Source organism: Lichenostomus cassidix, chromosome 26 (genome assembly GCF_008360975.1).
Source record: "Lichenostomus cassidix isolate B80296 chromosome 26, HeHo_3.0, whole genome shotgun sequence".
In the NCBI taxonomy this organism is placed as follows: Eukaryota; Metazoa; Chordata; class Aves; order Passeriformes; family Meliphagidae; genus Lichenostomus; species Lichenostomus cassidix.
The window spans coordinates 89,560-106,733 of NC_139506.1; the positions used below are offsets into that span (position 1 = coordinate 89,560).

The 17,174-nt window shown below is 61.2% G+C and overlaps 1 protein-coding gene and 1 non-coding gene across 4 annotated transcripts; both read right to left on the bottom strand.

Moving 5' to 3' along the window:
- Nucleotides 1-533: 533 nt before the first annotated feature.
- On the bottom strand, nt 534-14,419 carry ELAPOR1 (endosome-lysosome associated apoptosis and autophagy regulator 1). 3 transcript variants are annotated; one of them, XM_085083057.1, is made up of 23 exons: nt 13,839-13,958; nt 12,889-12,972; nt 11,369-11,489; nt 10,160-10,352; nt 8,752-8,899; nt 8,308-8,388; nt 7,950-8,055; nt 7,724-7,873; nt 6,685-6,773; nt 6,434-6,611; nt 5,900-6,028; nt 5,722-5,812; nt 5,528-5,633; nt 5,315-5,452; nt 4,957-5,211; nt 4,277-4,450; nt 3,361-3,526; nt 2,513-2,609; nt 2,335-2,436; nt 1,650-1,776; nt 1,402-1,580; nt 1,156-1,321; nt 534-915 (listed from the first exon to the last, which is right to left on the bottom strand). In XM_085083057.1, exons 4-23 carry the CDS (start codon nt 10,318-10,320, stop codon nt 799-801), a joined length of 2,760 nt encoding a protein of 919 aa, XP_084939183.1. In that variant the 5' UTR covers nt 10,321-10,352; nt 11,369-11,489; nt 12,889-12,972; nt 13,839-13,958; the 3' UTR covers nt 534-798. The 3 variants fall into 3 exon arrangements, with proteins under 3 accessions (XP_084939183.1, XP_084939182.1, XP_084939181.1); XM_085083056.1 differs by lacking the exon at nt 12,889-12,972 and having other exon boundaries at nt 534-867; nt 13,839-14,419; XM_085083055.1 differs by lacking the exon at nt 12,889-12,972 and having other exon boundaries at nt 13,839-14,416.
- A 1,796-nt stretch (nt 14,420-16,215) lies between these two features.
- On the bottom strand, nt 16,216-16,571 carry LOC146426819 (small Cajal body-specific RNA 2). The gene has a single exon (XR_014856652.1).
- Between the last annotated feature and the right edge of the window lie 603 nt (nt 16,572-17,174).

Sequence of the window (17,174 nt, forward strand, 5' to 3'; positions counted from 1 at the left end):
AGTTGGGAGGAGTCCGAGCATCCTTGAGCCCCCCATCAGAGCGGTCCCCGCGGGTCTGCCCGCGCACCCCGAGCACACCCAGGGTTCCTCAGCCACACCCCAGGCATACTGGTGGGCTCTGGGGACCTCCTACCCGAGGACGCCCTGCACCCCAGTTGTTCACGGGGGTCCCAAGGCCCTCCCCCCGCCCCTCTACAGCACCCCATGGCACGGCTGTGGCTGTCCTAGGCACCACGTGTCACCCCATGTCACCCCACTGTCCCCTCCCTGGGGGTCCCGGCGGGGTCCTGGTGCCTCCACCCGTGTGGGGGATCCCATCCCACTTCCCCCATGAGGAGGGGTGCAAGTGGGAGTCAAAGTTGCGCTGCCCCACCAAGCGTGTACCCCTACCCCTACGCACCCACTCCCACGCGTGTGACATCCCGCGCGCACCCACACACGATCCCCCCCCCCCATTTTGGGTACCCACGCTCAGCTTCCCGCACCCCCTACGCGTGCCCCACCGCCCCCGTGTGCCCACACACACGGAGCCCTTGTACAAACGCCACTCCTGTATTTGGCTGCTCGGGATGGGGAGGACACGGGGGGGCCATGGGTGGGGACACACGTACAAAAACCGTAACGAAGCTCCGGTCCGAAGCGGGTCCCTAAGGCCACCTTGGGGGGACGCGGTGGGGAGGGGCCATGGGTACCTCCCCTTCCCTTCACAGCTGCCCGGGGGCGGGGCGTCCGTGTGTGCCCCCTGCCCCGTCACAGCTGCCGAGAGGGGTGGGGGTGCGAAGGTGCCCCCCTGTCCGCTCACAGCTCCCGATCGGTGCTGCTGGATGAGGTCTTGAGTGGGACTGAGTCGAATCCATCCGGCATCCGCTGTGGGGTGGGGAAACTGAGGCCCGGAGCCCCCCTGTGGTGGGGAAACTGAGGCACGGAGCCCCCCGGAGTGGGGAAACTGAGGCACGGAGCCCCCCGGAGTGGGGAAACTGAGGCCCGGAGTCCCCTAAGGGTGAGGAAACTGAGGTCCGGAGTCCCCAGAGTGAGGAACCGAGGCACGGAGCTCCCCGAGGGGTGGGGAAACTGAGGCACGGAGCATCCTAAAAACCCACCCCCCACCACGTCTTCTCTGGTGACTACTCCAAGGTTGTGTTCCCCCACCCTTACCTTTGCCGTCAGGGCTTTAAGTTTTCCAAAAAGTGACATTTCGGTGGCAAAGAGCAGCTCGTCCTCCGCGTCCTCCCCCTCCATGATGGCGCAGCTGTCGGGCGACGTCGTCTCACTCTCCCGGGCCGCCGCGTCCATCACCAGCTTGGAATATTTGTACTCCAACCTGGCAATTCAGGCAGTGCCATCATTCCCCCGTGACATTACCAGCCCCTGTGTCCCCAAATTCCGCCGCGAATTGCTCACTTTTGAGTCTTTTTCCAGAAATAAGCGGCGAGCGCGGCCAGCAGGACGGCCACGCACGTCCCAGTGGAAATTCCCACTTTTAGCCAAAAATCCACACTCCGGCAAGCCTGGATCACTTGCGGCGGCAGCGCGTCCCCGCCGTGGCACAGCCGGGGCTCCCGCCACACGTAGGTGGTTTTCTGGTGGGGGGGGAAACGGTGTTCAGAGGCGGCGGGAGCCGCAGCCCAGCCCGGGGCACGGGGCGGTACCTGAACGCCGCCGATACAGGCTCCGACGATGGGGCGATGGTGGGAGCTGGAGCAGCGGGGACATCCCTCGGCCGTCACCCACAAGAAGTGGAAGGTGCAGCCGTCGCAGGTGCCCTCGGGGCATTTGCTGGGGAGGGACAAAAAGGGGAGGGGGGGTCAGGTGGCGGTAACACCCCAAAGTGGGGAGTACAGCCAAGGTGACACTCCAGGGTGGGGACACCATGATAGTGGAATCACCAAAGCAAAGCACCCAAAGGAAGTGCCTACCCATGAGAGCAGGAGACCTTGGTGGTCCCCAAACCCAAGGTCTCCTTTGTTCCACTGCCAGCCTGAGTACACGCAGGATGCCAGTGACACAGCCAGGGTGACACCTCAGGGTGAGGGACTCTGACACTATGGCAGTGGTGTCCCCAAAGCAAAGCACCTCAGGGACATGCCCACCCATGACAGCAGGAGACATTTGGGTCACCTTGAGAGTCCCTTAAGCCCCCTCGGTGTCTCCAGTGTCCCATCCCCCCCACTTGGGGACAGCCAGGGTGACACCTCAGAGTGAGGGATGCTGACACCATGATGGTGGTGTCCCCAAAGCAGAGCACTCCAGGGATGTGCCCTGACAACCCTGACAACAAGAGATGCTTGGGTCACCCTCCGAGGACCCTCGGAGTTCCCAGTGTCCCATCCCCACCTGGGTACAGCCAGGGTGCCAGTGCCGAGGCGCAGGGGGTCACAGCGCAGGCGGATAGTGGTGGCCCGGCCACTGCTGCAGGGCTGTGTCACGTCATTGGACCTGCCAGGGAACATGGGGGGTCACGAGGACAGTAGGGGCACCCTGTGGGTGTCATCCCCCTGTCACCTGCCTGCACCTGAAGAAGAAGATGATGTCAGGCAGGTCAGGGTGGCCGGGGGGGAAGAGCTCTGGGGGAGACACGATGCCGTCCAGCACAGAGCTGGTGGTGACACCTGCAGGGAGAGAGAGGTGTCTCCAGTCCCACTGGGGTGTGTCCCAGTACCACCAGAGTGTCCCAGTCCCAACAGGGTGTCCCAGTGTAAGTGTCCCAGTCTCATCTATGTGTCTCCAGTCACACCATGGTGTTCCAGTCCCACTGAAGAGTCCCAGTCCCACTGGGATGTCCCAGTAACTCCAGCATGTCCCATTCCCTCTGCAGTGTATCCCAGTCTCACTGAGGTACACCAGTGACAATGTCCCAGTTCCAAACAAGGTGTCCCTGTAGTGTCCCAGTCCCACCAAGGTGTATTTCAGTCCCATTGGGGTGTCCCAGTGCTACCAGAGTGTCCCAGTGCTCCTGAGATGTCCTAGTGCTGCTGTTCCAGTCCCAGCAGACTGTCCCAATCCCACTGAGGAGTCCCTGTTCCACTGGGTATCCTGCTCCTAGTGCCACTGGGGTGTCCCAGTCCCACCAGGGTGTCCTGGTTCCTTGTCCCACCCATGTGTCTGAGTACCACCAGGGCATCCCGCTGCCACTGGGGTAGGCTACTCCTTGTCCCACCCATGTGTCCCAGTGCTACTGGGATGTCCTGGTCCCTTGTCCTGCCCAGGGTGTCCCAGTCTCAACAAGGTGTCCTACTCTCAGTGCCACCAGGGGTCCCAGTCCCACTGGGGTGTCCCAGTGCTGGTGTTCCAGTGCCTGTTTCGCCCATGTGTCTCAGTGACCCTTGGGTCTTCCAGTGGCACGGGGTGCCCTCTCCTCACCCAGCAGGCGGTCTCCCAGGCTGACAGGCTGAGAGGACACAGCTGCGCGGGCACCAGTGACGTCAGGAGGCACCAGAATGGCCTGGCACACGTAAGAGGTGACCACACGGGAAGGGCCTCCCCGACCTGCTGTCATGTTGTCAGCACACGAGGCCATCTTCTTGCCCTGTGGGGACACACATGACACACGTGTGTGGGGTGGGAATGTGTGTGCAAAGGATAGTAATCTCTGTGTGCAGGGCTGCAGGTGTGCAGGTGTGGCTGCACAAGTGTCCGTTTGTGTCTGCATGAGTGTTCATGGGTGTCTGCACAACTGTGCAGATGTGTGTAACTGTGAATGTGTGACTGCATGAATGCATATGTGTGTGTGCAGGTATGATTGCATGTACATCTGTGTTTGCACACCTGCGTGTATGAACATGTGTTTACACATGTCCTTGTGTTTGCATGACTATGAGCACATATGCACGTGTGCCTGTATCTGCCCACCTGTGTGCCCCTGTCCCATCCACATGCCCACATGTGCATATGTGGTCCCATGCCCTCCTGCCAGCATGTGCCCAAGTGTGCCCACCAGTGCTCCCATGCCCACCCTCCAGAGTGCCCACCCATGTGCCCGTGTTTGCACTCATGTGTCCATCTGTACCCACGCACCCCCATGTATGGTCATGTTTGCACTTGTGTACCTGTGACCAACCATCCATGTGCCCAGGCGTGTTCCCATGCATGCATGCATGTTCCTGTTCTCTCCTGTGTGTGCCCCTCTGTGCCTGTGCGTGCCCATCTGTGTGCCTGTGCCCACTCTCCTGACTGCTCACCCATGTGTCCATGTTTGCACTTGTGTGCCCAGGCCCACCCCCCGCATGCCTGGGTGTGTTCCCATGTATGGACACGTGTTTGCCCCCACGGGTCTCACCTGGTGCCCGCAGGGGCTCAGGTGGAAGCGGTGGCTGTAGCGCAGTCCCTTGGGGGTGAAGCTGGGCCCAGTGCCCACCCCAGCACCCATGCCCAGCGTTGGGAACTCAAAGCGCAGCATCTGGCCTGGCAGTGCCAGTGCCAGGCTGCAGTTGTTGTAGCATAGCGACCGCAGCTGGGGACAGCGACAGGGACAGCAGGCTCAGGGACGGCCGTGGCACCCAGTGGGGACACTCTTGTGGGGACTGTGGAGAGCTGACACCACCCCTCAGAGATGACAGAGGCATGGTGGCACCCACCAGGGTCACTTACTGCCACCAACCAGGGTCAGATACTGCCACCCACCCAGTCACCCATCTGAGATGGCAGGGAGGGGCTGCTGTCACTTCACTGGGGACAGCTGGGGAGCTGGCATCACCCACCCAGGATTAGATACTGTCACCCAGCTTGTTACCCACCCAGGATAGCCACAGAGCTGATGACACCCCCCGGCGATACACCCGGGATGACTAGGGGGGTTGGTGTCACCCACCCCGATGGTGTCACCCTCCTGGTGCTGGCCTGTGCCATCATCTGGGACATCTTGGGAAGGGGGGGCAGGCTCGTGTCATTCCTCTGGCCCATTGGCATCACCCATGGGGACATTTAGGGACACTTAGACCCCCTGCCACCTCCAGTCACCTGGTTGCTGCGTGTGCCGGGGCCACAGGGGTGGCAAGTAGGTGTCCCATCAGAGGGGTGACCCTGCAGGTAGGTGCCAGGTGGGCAGGGCTGGCAGGTGCCCAAACTGGGATCCACAGCACTGCCAGAGGGACACGGGGCACAGGACCCAGCAGGCTGGGGAGCACAGCGGCGGCAGAAGGACGCCACCCCACCCTGCACGTTGGTGACGTTGATGCTGTACAGCTTGGCCACATCGCTGGTGAACCGCCGGCCCTGGCACCAAGAGCACTGTCACCATCACCCACCCAACCCCCACCAAACCCCCCAAAGTAGGGGCCCTCCAGCCCCCACCAAAGCAGGGCCCCCCAGTCCTCACCGCCTCGTGGTAAGGGGTACGCTGGAAGGCCCAGGTGAAGCTCATGGTCGCGTTCTTCTCCACCATGTAGGTGTAGGATTGTTTCCCCGTGGAGCCTGTCCATGTTTCCACTGGAGTGTTGGTGCGGGAGTTGACACCCTGCGGGGACAGGGGGATGGTGGCACCCCCCCAGTTCACTGTGTCCCCCCCAAACTGTCCTGTCCCCCCACTCACCACCATAAAGTAGAGCTCACAGCCAACACTGCATAGCGTCTCGAAGACAAAGGTGATCCTGGCCACCTCCCTGCTCTCCGTGTCCTCCAGCACTGGGCTCGGAGGGCTGGGGACAGTGTGGGGACACTGCTAGCTCTGCCCCATGGCCGTGTCCCCTCCACTCCCTGGGGACAGCCTGGTGGTCCCCACCTCACCTGAAGCCGGGGACCACCAGCGTGAGGATCATGAAGTCGCTGTCGGAGGCTCCCGCTGCCGTGTAAATGTAGTCCCCGGCCACCTCCCAGCCTGCAGGGACACAGTGACACTCAGAGGAGTCCTTGGCACTCCCCCGGGAGGGTACAAGGAAGGGTCAGCCCTCTAGTCAGCCACTACCTGCGATGCCCTTGTACTCGAAGTTGATGCCGCTGAGCACGGTGGTCTCCATGTTGGGGGGCAGCACGTTCCACCACTTGTACTCCAAGCCCAGCGCCGGCTCAGTGCCCGCCGGGCAGCTGAGGCAGGCTGGGGACAGGAGGTGACAGGCCTGCACCGGGGTGGCACCCACCTCCCCCTCTGTCAGCTTGGGGTGCCCTGCTCACCCCGTGAGGCCAGTGATGGGGACAAGAAGGGACAGCCCTGCACTAGGGTGGTACCACCTTCCTTTCCCTGCAGCTTGGGGTGCCCTGGTAACCACCCCTTGGGGAAAATGATGGAGACAGGAGAGGACAGCTGTGTACTGAGGTGGCACTCACATTCCTTAGGCAGCTCCAGGGACCCCAGTTACTCCTTGGGGACAATGATGGGGATATTCTTATTGGAGCCATGGGGACAGGAGAGGACAACCTTGTACTGGAGAGGCACCCACCTTCCCCCAGCAGCTAGGGGTGCCCCAGTCATGCTTTGAGGACAATGACGGGGCTGCCTTACCAGAGCCGTTGGAATAGGAGCCGTAGGGACAGGGCTGGCAGGTGCTGCCGTTCCCTTTGGCGAAGCCGGGGTTGCAGGGGGGGCACCGGGTCTTGACCCCCGAGGGTGGCAGCTGGGCTGCCTGCGGCAGCTCCTCACTGCAGATCTTGGGCTCTGCCCACTTGTACATCAGCTGGGTCTGCCATGGGAGCGGGTGAGCCGGGGGGGACAGCGGGGAACAGGGGGACCACCCCAGAGTGCCCCTGCATTACCTCCCCGCCAGCGTCACAGGCCGTGTGCGTGTAGAAGAAATCCTTGTCCGTGCAGGGGGGACGCGGCTTGCAGGACCCTGAGCCGGGCTCTGCCGACAGGGGACACAGCAGGTGAGCCAGCACTGCTCCCACCACGGGGGGGTGTCCTTGTCTTCCCGCCCACCTAAGAGATGGTGGGTGCTCCCTACTCCCCACCTCACCTCTCCCTTCTCCAGGGACACCCCAACAAGGGAGAGTGGAGGGACACAGGGACCCCTGAGGATGTCGGCTCTGGGTGGGAGGACCCCCAGTTGATGCATCAGGTTCAAAAGCGTACTGCAACACTGTCCCCACCTTGCGGGGTGTCGTCGTCTCCCCACTCACCATGGGAAAATGGGCTCTCCCTGTCTCTGACACTACCTCTCCCTTCCCGAGGGCCATCCCTGCAGTGCAGAGTGAGGGGACAAGGGGAACCCCAAGGCTCACAGGTAGGGATTTCCTGGTCTCCTCTCACCAGAGTAGGCATCAGGGTCACAAACGGACCCCAATGCTGTCCCTACCACATGGGATGTCCCTGTCCCCACTCCCAATCAAGGGATGGCAGGTCATACCTGTCTCCCACACCACCTTCCCCACGGGCACTCCCTAAGGGTAGCACCTCTGTGTGAGGGACCCTTGAGTGTCTCCTCTCACTGGCGGAGGTGTCAGATTCATGAGGGGACCCCAACACTGTCTCCACCTTGGTGGTATCCATGTGGCCCCACTCACCGTGGGAAATCAGGTCCTCCCTGATGCCCAGATTGCTTCTCCCTCCCCCAGGGCCATCCCTGCAGTGCAGAGTGTAGGGACAAAGGATCCCCTGAGGGTGTCAGCTCTGGGTGAGGGACCCCTGGGTGTCCCCTCTCACCAGCATAGGTGTCAGGTTTGTGAGAGGCCCCAACATTGTCCCCACCAGGGGATGTCAGGTCATCCCTGCTCCCCTCATCACCCCTCCCTTTCCCAGGGGCACATACTAGAGGGACAGCTCTGGGAGGGACAGCCCCCGGGTGTCCCCTCTCACCGGCGTAGGTGTCAGGGTCACAGGGCTGGCAGGCGGTGGCCCCTTTGCCGGAGAAGGTGTCAGCGGGACAGGGCTGGCAGGCGGCTGAGCCGGCGGCACCAGCGAAGGTGCCAGGCTTGCAGGGGAAGCACTCGGAGGTGAAGGCCACCCCTGAGAGCGGGAAGGGGCTCAGGTGGTGGGGACGGGGGGAGCGACCCCCGAGACCCCCCTCCCTGGCCCCACCCACCTGTAATGCCGATGTTCCTCACCAGCACCGGTTTAGGCACCTTGGACCAGACGGAGAAAGCGGTGGTCCGCCAGTACAGCACGTTGTTCCCGCGGCTCAGCTCCACCTGGGAGAGGGATATCATGCGACTGGGTAATCCCACTGCCAGGGATGGGATTGGCACCATGGGTGGGGGGTCCCACTGCCGGGGAGGGGGCTGGCACCAGTGGAGGGGATGTGGCACCCCGTCTGTCACCATCCACCGCCCCCTCCTCCGCCTGCAGCCTTGTGGAGCATCTTCTTCGCAGGGGAGGAACAAGAGACCCTAGGGCAGCACCATGGGACCTCCCCGTCATGTCACCTCCCACCCAACACTCACGCTGTGGAATTCCCAGCCCTTCTCCGTCGTCCGCATCCAGCGGGACTCTTCCACCGTGGGCTGGCACTGGTCGTTCTGCACCTGCAGGGACAGTGTCAGGGACCCTATGTTCACAGGGACCTTGCCATATCACCAGGGACTCCCCCCATGCCCCTAGGGACCCTCCCATATCCCTAGGGACCCCTTCTCATTTCTCCATGAACCACTGCCATGTCTTCAGGGGCTCCCCTCATGTCACCAGGGTCCACTCTCATGTCCCCAGGGTCCCCTTCAGGTCACATGGGACCTCTCCCATGTCTCTAGGGACCCCTTCATGACATCAAGGACCCCCCTCCCATGTCCCCATGGACCCCTCCATGTCCCAAGAGACTCCTCCCATGCCCCCACGGATCCTCCCATGTCCCTGCGGACCCCCACCCTCTACCCCTGTCCCCCGTCACCCACAAAGAACTCGAAGACGATGCTGCTGTCAGGGTAGATGTACTCGAAGGTGACGGTCCCCGACTGCTTGAGGCTCACAGCATACATGAGGGTGGCCGTGCACTCATCTGTGTTGGAGGCCACATAGTCCCCCAGTGGCACCCACGTTGACCTGAGGCAAGTGACATGACCTGGGGACCCTGTCACCACTCCCAACCCCATGGCAGGCAGGATGGTGGGGATGGCTGGGAGGGTCCCCAGGAAGCAGGGGTAGATGGGGGGCATGGGGGCTTGGGGAGAGCTTGGGGACATGGCAAGGTGTGGTGGCTGGACATGTATCCCTGGGGAGCATTCCCCGGCCTGGTGAGAGCCACGTGGCCTGCAAAGCGAGGAGGGTGGGGTCTCTTTATACTGGGAATGTGGCTGGATGAGGAATGTGTTGCTGGGAGTAGGGAATGGCTGAGAGGGGCATCAATGGTGCAGTGTGATGGTGTCGGTAGAACCGAGGGTTTGGTGGTTGCTGGTACAACTGGGAAGGTTTAGTGGTTGTTCGTACAATCTGGAGGGTTCAGAGACTGCCAGTATAACTGGGAGAGTTTCCTGGTTGTTGGTATAACCAGGGAGGTTTAGTGGTTGTTGGTACAACTGGGAGGGCTCAGTGGTGTGATACAGCCAGGAGGGTTTGGTGGCTGCCAGTACATCTAGGAGGGTTTCATGGTTACTGGTGCAACTGGGAGGGCTCAACAGCTGCTGGTACAACTGAGAGGGTTCAGTGGCTGTGGTAAAAACAGGAGGGTTTGGTGGCTGCTGGAACAACCATGAGGGTTCAGTGGTTGTTGGTACAACCAGAAAGGTTTAGAGGCTGCTGGTACAACCAGCTGGTGGGAAGTTCAGTGGCTGTGGAACAACTGGGAGGGTTTGGAAGCTGAGAGGGCTTGATGGCTGTGATAGAGCCAGGAGCGTCTGGTGGTTGCCTGTACAACCGTAAGAGCTCAGAGATTGCCAGTGAAGATCAAAGGGCTGTGGTGGTAAATAAAGGCACTGGTTGGTGGCACAGGGGTATGGAGACCCCCACAAGTGCTGTGGAGACCCTTATAGGTGCTGTGGGTACCTCCATGGGTGCTCCACCTCTGAGAAGTGTTGATGTGAGGGTCCCATGGGGTTGGGGTCCTGCCACTGCTGTGGGGGTGACACTGCTGGGTGTTCCCTTGCTGTGATCAGGGTGCCCCCACAGTGTCCTGTCACAGGGCCCCCACTGCCCTGCTGGTGTCATCTCCCAGGGCAAGATGACAGAAGGGGATGGGGTGTTGGGGCAGCAGGGTGCTATGGACGCACAGAGGTGTCACAGCACCCATCCTGCTCACTGTGCCCCATGCCCAGTCCTGCCAGGTACCCATGTGCTAGTGTCACAGCCAGTGACACAGTGACTCACGCTGTGCAATTCTCTGCTGCGTCGCCAAAACCATCATCCACCTCCAGGTTGGTGGCCACGTTGGCAAAGCCATGGGGCACTTCGTCCCACTCATCGAAGCGGACACCAGTGCCCAGCGAGTAGGTGCCCGCGGCACAGGGCCGGCATGTCTGCGCCTGCATCTCCAGGAACTCACCCGCCTTGCAGGAGAATGCTGCCAATGGAAATGGGGGGCATGGGGGTTGGAGGGTCACCCCCTGATCCCCCTGGTGCTACTACAGCCTCATCACCCTCAGCTCTGCTTTCCCAAGTGCTTCCAGCTGGTGGAGGTGCTGAGATTTCCCATTGTGACCATTCCACAAAGTGGAATGAGTTTTGGCACCTGATGCCCAGCTCTGCCCAATCCAGGCAGAATGTGACCCTCTGCCATGGAGCCAGGGCACTCCTAAGATTTTGAGGGGGGGAGCTGTCTTTGGGATTCCCATCCTGCTTATGCCATGCTTATGAATGAGTTTGTGTTAGGGGGACTCTCATCTTGCTCATCCCATCCTGGTACATGTGTGGGGTGGGGGGATTTCCATCCCAGTGTGTGTGGTGGGATTCCTATGGCTCTCATTCAATTTGGTGACTAAGTGTGATTCCCATCCCATCCTTGTGCATATCTGTGCGTGATTTCCATCCCTGTTATCCCATCCTAATGCCTGTGTGTGTGGGATTCCCATCTCATCCTATCCCAGTATGTGTGTGGGATTTCCATCTCTATCATCCCATCATGGTGAGTGCGGTTCTGTGAGGGGGATTCTCATTCATCCCATCTTGGTGCACATGTGGGGTGAGGGGATTCCCATCCCTCTCATCCCATTGCATGACCGCATGTGTGATTCCCATCCCATCCATGTGTATGCGTAATTCCCATCCATCTCATCCCATCCCAGCACCTGTGTACGTGATTCCCATCCCCCACTATCCTGGTGCGGTGTGTGATTTCCATCCCTCTCATCCCATCCCAGGAACTCCGTATGTGTGTCCTATTCCATCCCACTGTTTGTAGTGCCTATGCCATCCCATTCCATCCTTCCTGTTGCTGCCGTTGGAGCCACTGTGCTGCACTGGAATTGATGATGACTGCTCTTATCTCCCTGCTCTCTCCCACCCCTCGCCCTCATGTCCCATGCCTGCCATTCCCACCCCCTAAACCTGACCCCATCCCATTCCTGGTGGGAATCTCACAGCACTCGGTGCCTCTGACGGGGTCAGGCAGGCCAGTGCAGAGTCCAGGCGTGTGTGGCACAGCCACCCTCCAGCGTGAGCCGGTGCTGTCACATGCTGTGTACTCATAGTGGTACTCAGACTGCAGGAGACAGAGAGGGAACACTGTGGGAGCTGCATCCCAAGACCCCCCAGTCTGTCCCCACACCCTGTGCCCCCTGAGAGTGGCATCCCCCCGTCCACTGGGCCCAGATGTGCCTTGAAGGGATGGTTTTGAGTTAAGGTGTGGCAATGTCCTACGGTGCCCAGGGCCCAATGAGGTGGGCTTGGGAGGGTGCTCAGGGTGGGTGGATACTGGGTTCAGTGTGGGGAGATGCTAGGTGAGGTGATCTGGGTGGGAGATGCTCTGGATTGAGGCGAGCTGGTGACCAGGGGGATGCTTAGGGTGGGGCGGAATTGTGGCAGGAGGGGCCAGTATGGGGAGATGTTGGGAAATGGGGGTGCTCTAGGTAGGCAGATGCTGGGAAATGGGAATGCTCTGGGTGGGGGCTGGTGGGGCAGGGGGTGCTCAGGGTGGGGTTACCCAGAGTGGGGGAACCTGGGCCATAGGGATGCTGGAGGTGAGGGCTGCCTGGCTGGGGGGCTGCTGGGGAGGCTGCTGCAGGCAGTACTTCAGGTAACATGACACCCCCTCCCAGGATATGCTCCCTCAGAGAGTGTTGTGGGGTCACCCAGGATCTCCCTGACAGCTCACGGAACAAGACCGCCTTGGAGCAGTGACAGTCCTGCATCCCCTCTCTGAGGTGGAGGTGAACCCCCGTGTCCCTGCCATGCTCCTGGGAGCACATGGCACCGTCATGGCCCTCTGTGTGCCTTGGCGTGACCCAGGCGAGGTGACACACTTCGCTCATCAAACAGCTGTGGCACAACCCAGATACAGTGTGGGAGCACCCCGGGCACGGAGTGCGAGAGCAGGGTAGACCAAGAGGAACCAGGAAGTGCTGGAGACAGCAGGGGCACCGTGACCCCCCCCATCCGGCCAGCTGCACCAAGCTGGGACTGGCTCAAGGCTATCGAGGTGATGCCAGGGACAGATGGTGTGGCCAGGGTGAAGGCCACATCTGGGGGTGGTGCTGGGGTTTGGGGTACATGGGGGAGCTTCCTATCCCCCACAGCAGCTCTGGGGTGTCAGAGCCAGTGCTGTGGCTTTGTGCTCCCAGCAGCTGCTGGAGCGTGGCAGGTTGATGGGAAAACAACCGCTTTGATGTTCCCGTCAGCTGGAAATGGGGCGATGGGGGGGAAAAAGAGGGATGAGAGGGGAGGGGGGGCGGTGGGGAAAGGGGAATTGGAGAGGGAAAAGAGGGATGGGAAAGGAAAAGAGGGGGACAGAAAGGTACCTGCAGCACCCCCTGCCCATGTACAGGCAGCACGGACCTTGCCCCCCCCCCCCCCCCAGCCCTGGGATGGAGATGCAGAGGGAGGTCCCCACCACGCTGGGGGTACCCAGAGAGTCACCCCAACTTTCAGCAGCCCCAAACTACCACATTGCTCTCAGTCACAAAGGATTTCCTTGGGGAGATGGTCTTTTTTCTCTCTTCCTAAACTTTTCTAGGTTTTTATTAAATCTAAGTAAATTGACCTAATTCAGCCCCAGAGCGGCTCTGGGGGCAGGAGGCACCCCAAACTGCCACTGTCCCCCTGCTATGGCCAGGGGAGGGAGAAGGGCTGTCCCTAGTGAAGGACAGGGGACAGGGGACACCCTCTCAGGGGGACCAATCCCTCCTGGGGCAGGTGCCAGCCCCAGTCTATTGTTTCCAGCTCCGGATCGTGGAACACGGACAAAAAAACTGGATCACAGCAAAAAAAAAACCAAAAAAAACCATTCCTGGCCCAGATTAAATGCAGCCGCAGGTCTGAAAAAGGGGGAGGAAAATCTGGGAGAGAGGGGGGAGACCGAGGGAAGGCATTTGGGGATTCACCCGCTGTCCCCAATGTGGACAGATCCTGGTGAATGACTGATTCCCCCCAGTTTTTCTTCACAGGACACTTTGGCCACCGTGTGCTGGGCTGGGAACGGCACGTGGCCATTGGGAATGTCCCCCACGCTCCTTGTCACCATCCCCAAAAGCACTCAGGAAGGGTTTGGGGAGACCCCCAATGTATCTGAGGGGTAGAGAGTTGGAGACAATGATGGGGTGACGCCAGTTGAAGTCTCCAATGAGACCCTCGGGGACGGGCTAAGCCCCTGGGAGCAAAGTCTGACTCCGGGCCCCCCGGGGTTAGGCCAGTCCCTGCCGGCTATAGGGGACACCCCACCCCTGGTGCCACCGGGAGCCCCAGCCCCTACATGTCCCATCCTTGTCCCCCCATCCCATAGGGACCGGCCCCCTAGTGCTCCAGGAGTCTGTTTAATCTCCAGGGTGTGTGTGGGGAATTTGGAAGAGGAGGTGGGTTACCGGTTTTCCCCTCCCGCCATTCCCGCTGCCGGTACCTCCTTGCAGACATGTAGCTGCTCCCCGGTGCATCCCGGTGACACGGTGACAGCCAGACACAGAGCCAGCGGCATCCACCGGGCTCCGGTACCGACCATGGCGGCGGCAACGGCGGCGGCAACGGCGGCAGCTCGGCCCGTGCGGGCACCGGCGCCGCGGCCCCGCCCCTGCCAACGGCCCGGCCCCCGCGCACCTGCCGCCACCTGCCCCGCCCCCCGAACGGAACACCCGGGAACGGTACCCGGCATCGCCCCCGGGAACGGGAACGGCCACCCCTGGGAACGGCACAGGGCATCGCCCCATGGAACGGGCACTGGATCACGAATAGAACCCCCGGGAATGGCAGCCGGCATCGCCTCAGGGAACGCTTGCCATGAGAACGGAACCGGGAATCGCCATCGGGAATGTTATTCACGGGTACGGCACCGCGCACTGGTATCGGGAATGGAACTCCCGGGAACAGCACCGGCAAGGTTATGCCCGGGAATGGAACCGGGAACAGGAGCCCGGGAAAGGCATCGGGAACCCCATCATCCCTGGGAACGTATCCCTGGAAACAGGACTGGGAATGTAATCCCCGGAACGTGTTCCTTGGAAAGGCATGGAGACTCTATCCCTGCAAATACACCGGAATTGGCAATATCATTCCAGGAACGGCGCCGCGACCGTCTCGGGGCATCACGCCACCGCCTCCCACTCCCCCGGGGCGGGGGGGGGGAAGTATCGGGACACGGCGGGGGGGGGGTTTATGAGCCCCCACACCCCGAAGCCGCTTCCACCCCACGAGGGACTGTGTCCCACCCGTGTGCTCCTGAGGCCATGTCCCCACGGATTCAGGCCAGTCCCGGTGCACTGGGGGCAGGACGGGCGATGCACACATGGCTGTGTGCTCTGGACATTCGGGACACAAGGGCCATAAGGGGTACAGGGGATATAGGAACACGGGGGACACAAGAACATCAGGGATGCTGCATGCAGAGCTGAGGGACACAGGGAGATGGGGGGTCACAGGAGGACAAGGGGAATCCAGGGGATACAGGAACATGGCGGACATGGAGGGACATAGGGGATAGAGGAAATAATGAAACATGAGGGACATGGGAGACACAGAGGAACACAACTGATACGGGACCACAAAGGGACACTGCATACACAGCTGACATGGGAACACAGGGAGAGGGGGCACACAGCTGGACATGAAGGATATAGTTGATGTGGGAACATGAAGGACATGGAGGACAAAGCTGATATGGGGATACATGGAGATGGGGAACATGGGAGCTACAGAATCACAAGGGGACATATGGGAACACATGTAAATGGGGAACATGGGGACATGGGGGACAGAGTCGTTAACAGGACACAGAGGTCCCAGCTCTGGAGGCACAGGAACACCCTGCAGGTTGGGGGACATGGGTGACACTTTTCCATCTGTGGTGGCACAGGGATGCCAGCAGGTACCAAGGGCATGGGGGACATGGCCACAGGAAGAAGACATTCCTGTCCCCATGGCAGCAAGGGGACAACACCACGTCTACTCTGCCATAGTTAGAGAGTGTGGCATGGGGTGACCATGAGCCTGCCAGGCACCGTTGAGCTGGTAACCCCGCTCTCAGAGTGTCCCCACATTAGGGCCACCAACAGCAGCCACTCCTTCTCCCAGCAGTGCCAGCATCACAGCTGTCCCCTTGTGCCCATCCTCTTGTAACCATTGTGGCCACCCCTTGGTAATCACCCTACTATCGCCTTGTCACTAGCATGGCTATCCTCTTGCTACCACCACAGTTGTCCTCCTGTTATCACCATGGCCATCGTCCCATTACCAGCGCAATTGTCCTCGTCCTCCCCTGGTTACCATCACAGCCTTGTCAGCACCATGGCTGGCCCTCTTGTTACCAAGGCCATGCCCCGGTCACCACCGTGGTTGCCCCCTTGTGGCTATCCTTTTGTCACCGCCATGGCTGTCCCCATAACCACACACACTCAATAAAACACAGAGGAGGCCACACTCGTATTGTCACACTCGACGTGTAGCCCGGAGCTCACAGCTCTCGTGAGAAGCCCCAGTACCCCGCGGGGCCAGCAGGGCCCGTGCCCAGCTCACGCGTGGAAGGGCGCCGACACAGCCCCGTGCAGAGCCTTTGTGCCCCACACGGCTGCAAGGCCCGGTGAACGACTCCAGGCGTGCCACGGAGCACGCACATCCACAACGCTGGCATATCCCCCTGGTAAGTCCACACGGAGCCTGGGGCAGGGCCCACTTCCCGCCGCCCGACGTGACCCGGCGCTGGCTAGGCCGGGATGAAGCCGGGGCGTTTTGTCTCCTGTCGTTGTCGGAGCCGGGCCGGTGCCGGCCCCAGGGCTGCGTGCGCGGGCACGGGTCAGAATCGCAGAGCGCTCAGCGGCCGCGGCCTCGCCTATCTGATCGACTCATCCCGCCCGGCCCAGCCGCACAGCGCCCGAGGGCTTCGCGGCGCCTTCTTCTCACCTCGGCCCGGCAGGGCCCGGCCGATCGAATAAGATCAACGTGTAGGGGGAGGGTGCTGGCGCCTTACACATGCACGCTCCTGACACACTAGCAGGGGCCTTGCACACCAGTTGCACTCCAGTTGCAAACCAGTTGCACTAAACGCACACACGCACACACGCACACACACACGCACACACGCACACCATGCACACCATGCACACCATGCACACCACGCATACACGCCGCTACCACTCCCCGCCCGCCACTTCCGGTACCGCTCTTTATATACGGTGGCCGCGCAAGGCATGACAGGAATGCGAAGCAGCACTCCCGTGCGCCCCCTTCCGCCGGGAGGACCGCCCTGCACCGTGTCCCCCGGGCACACACACGGCACAGGGACGTGGGGCCGGGCACACTCACTTTGGGGAGGGCACAGTCCCCCGTGCCCCTCACTGAGGGGCTTCATCGCTCCCGGCCCCAGAGAGCTGGAGGAACCGGGCCAGGAGACCCCATTCAGCAACTCCCCACCCCACAGCCCCCCCTGGACAGGGAGCCCACACTTTATTTGCACAAATCCCCCCATCGAGGACCCCCACAACCATGGGAGCACTCCACCCCATAGCAGCCAGCCCCCAAGGATCTCCTCACACGCACACAATGGGACCCCCACCCCACACAACAGGATGTCTGGACAGGGCACCAGCCTCACAGAACACCCCCTTTCCCACAAGAACTCCTATCCCATAGGAAACAGCCCCACAGCACCCCCCTGCCCCATGAGAGCCCCAGACAGGGTACCAGTCACACAGGACCCCACAGGAAAACCCCGCAGGAGGTCCCACCACCCCACAGGACCCCCAGCCCA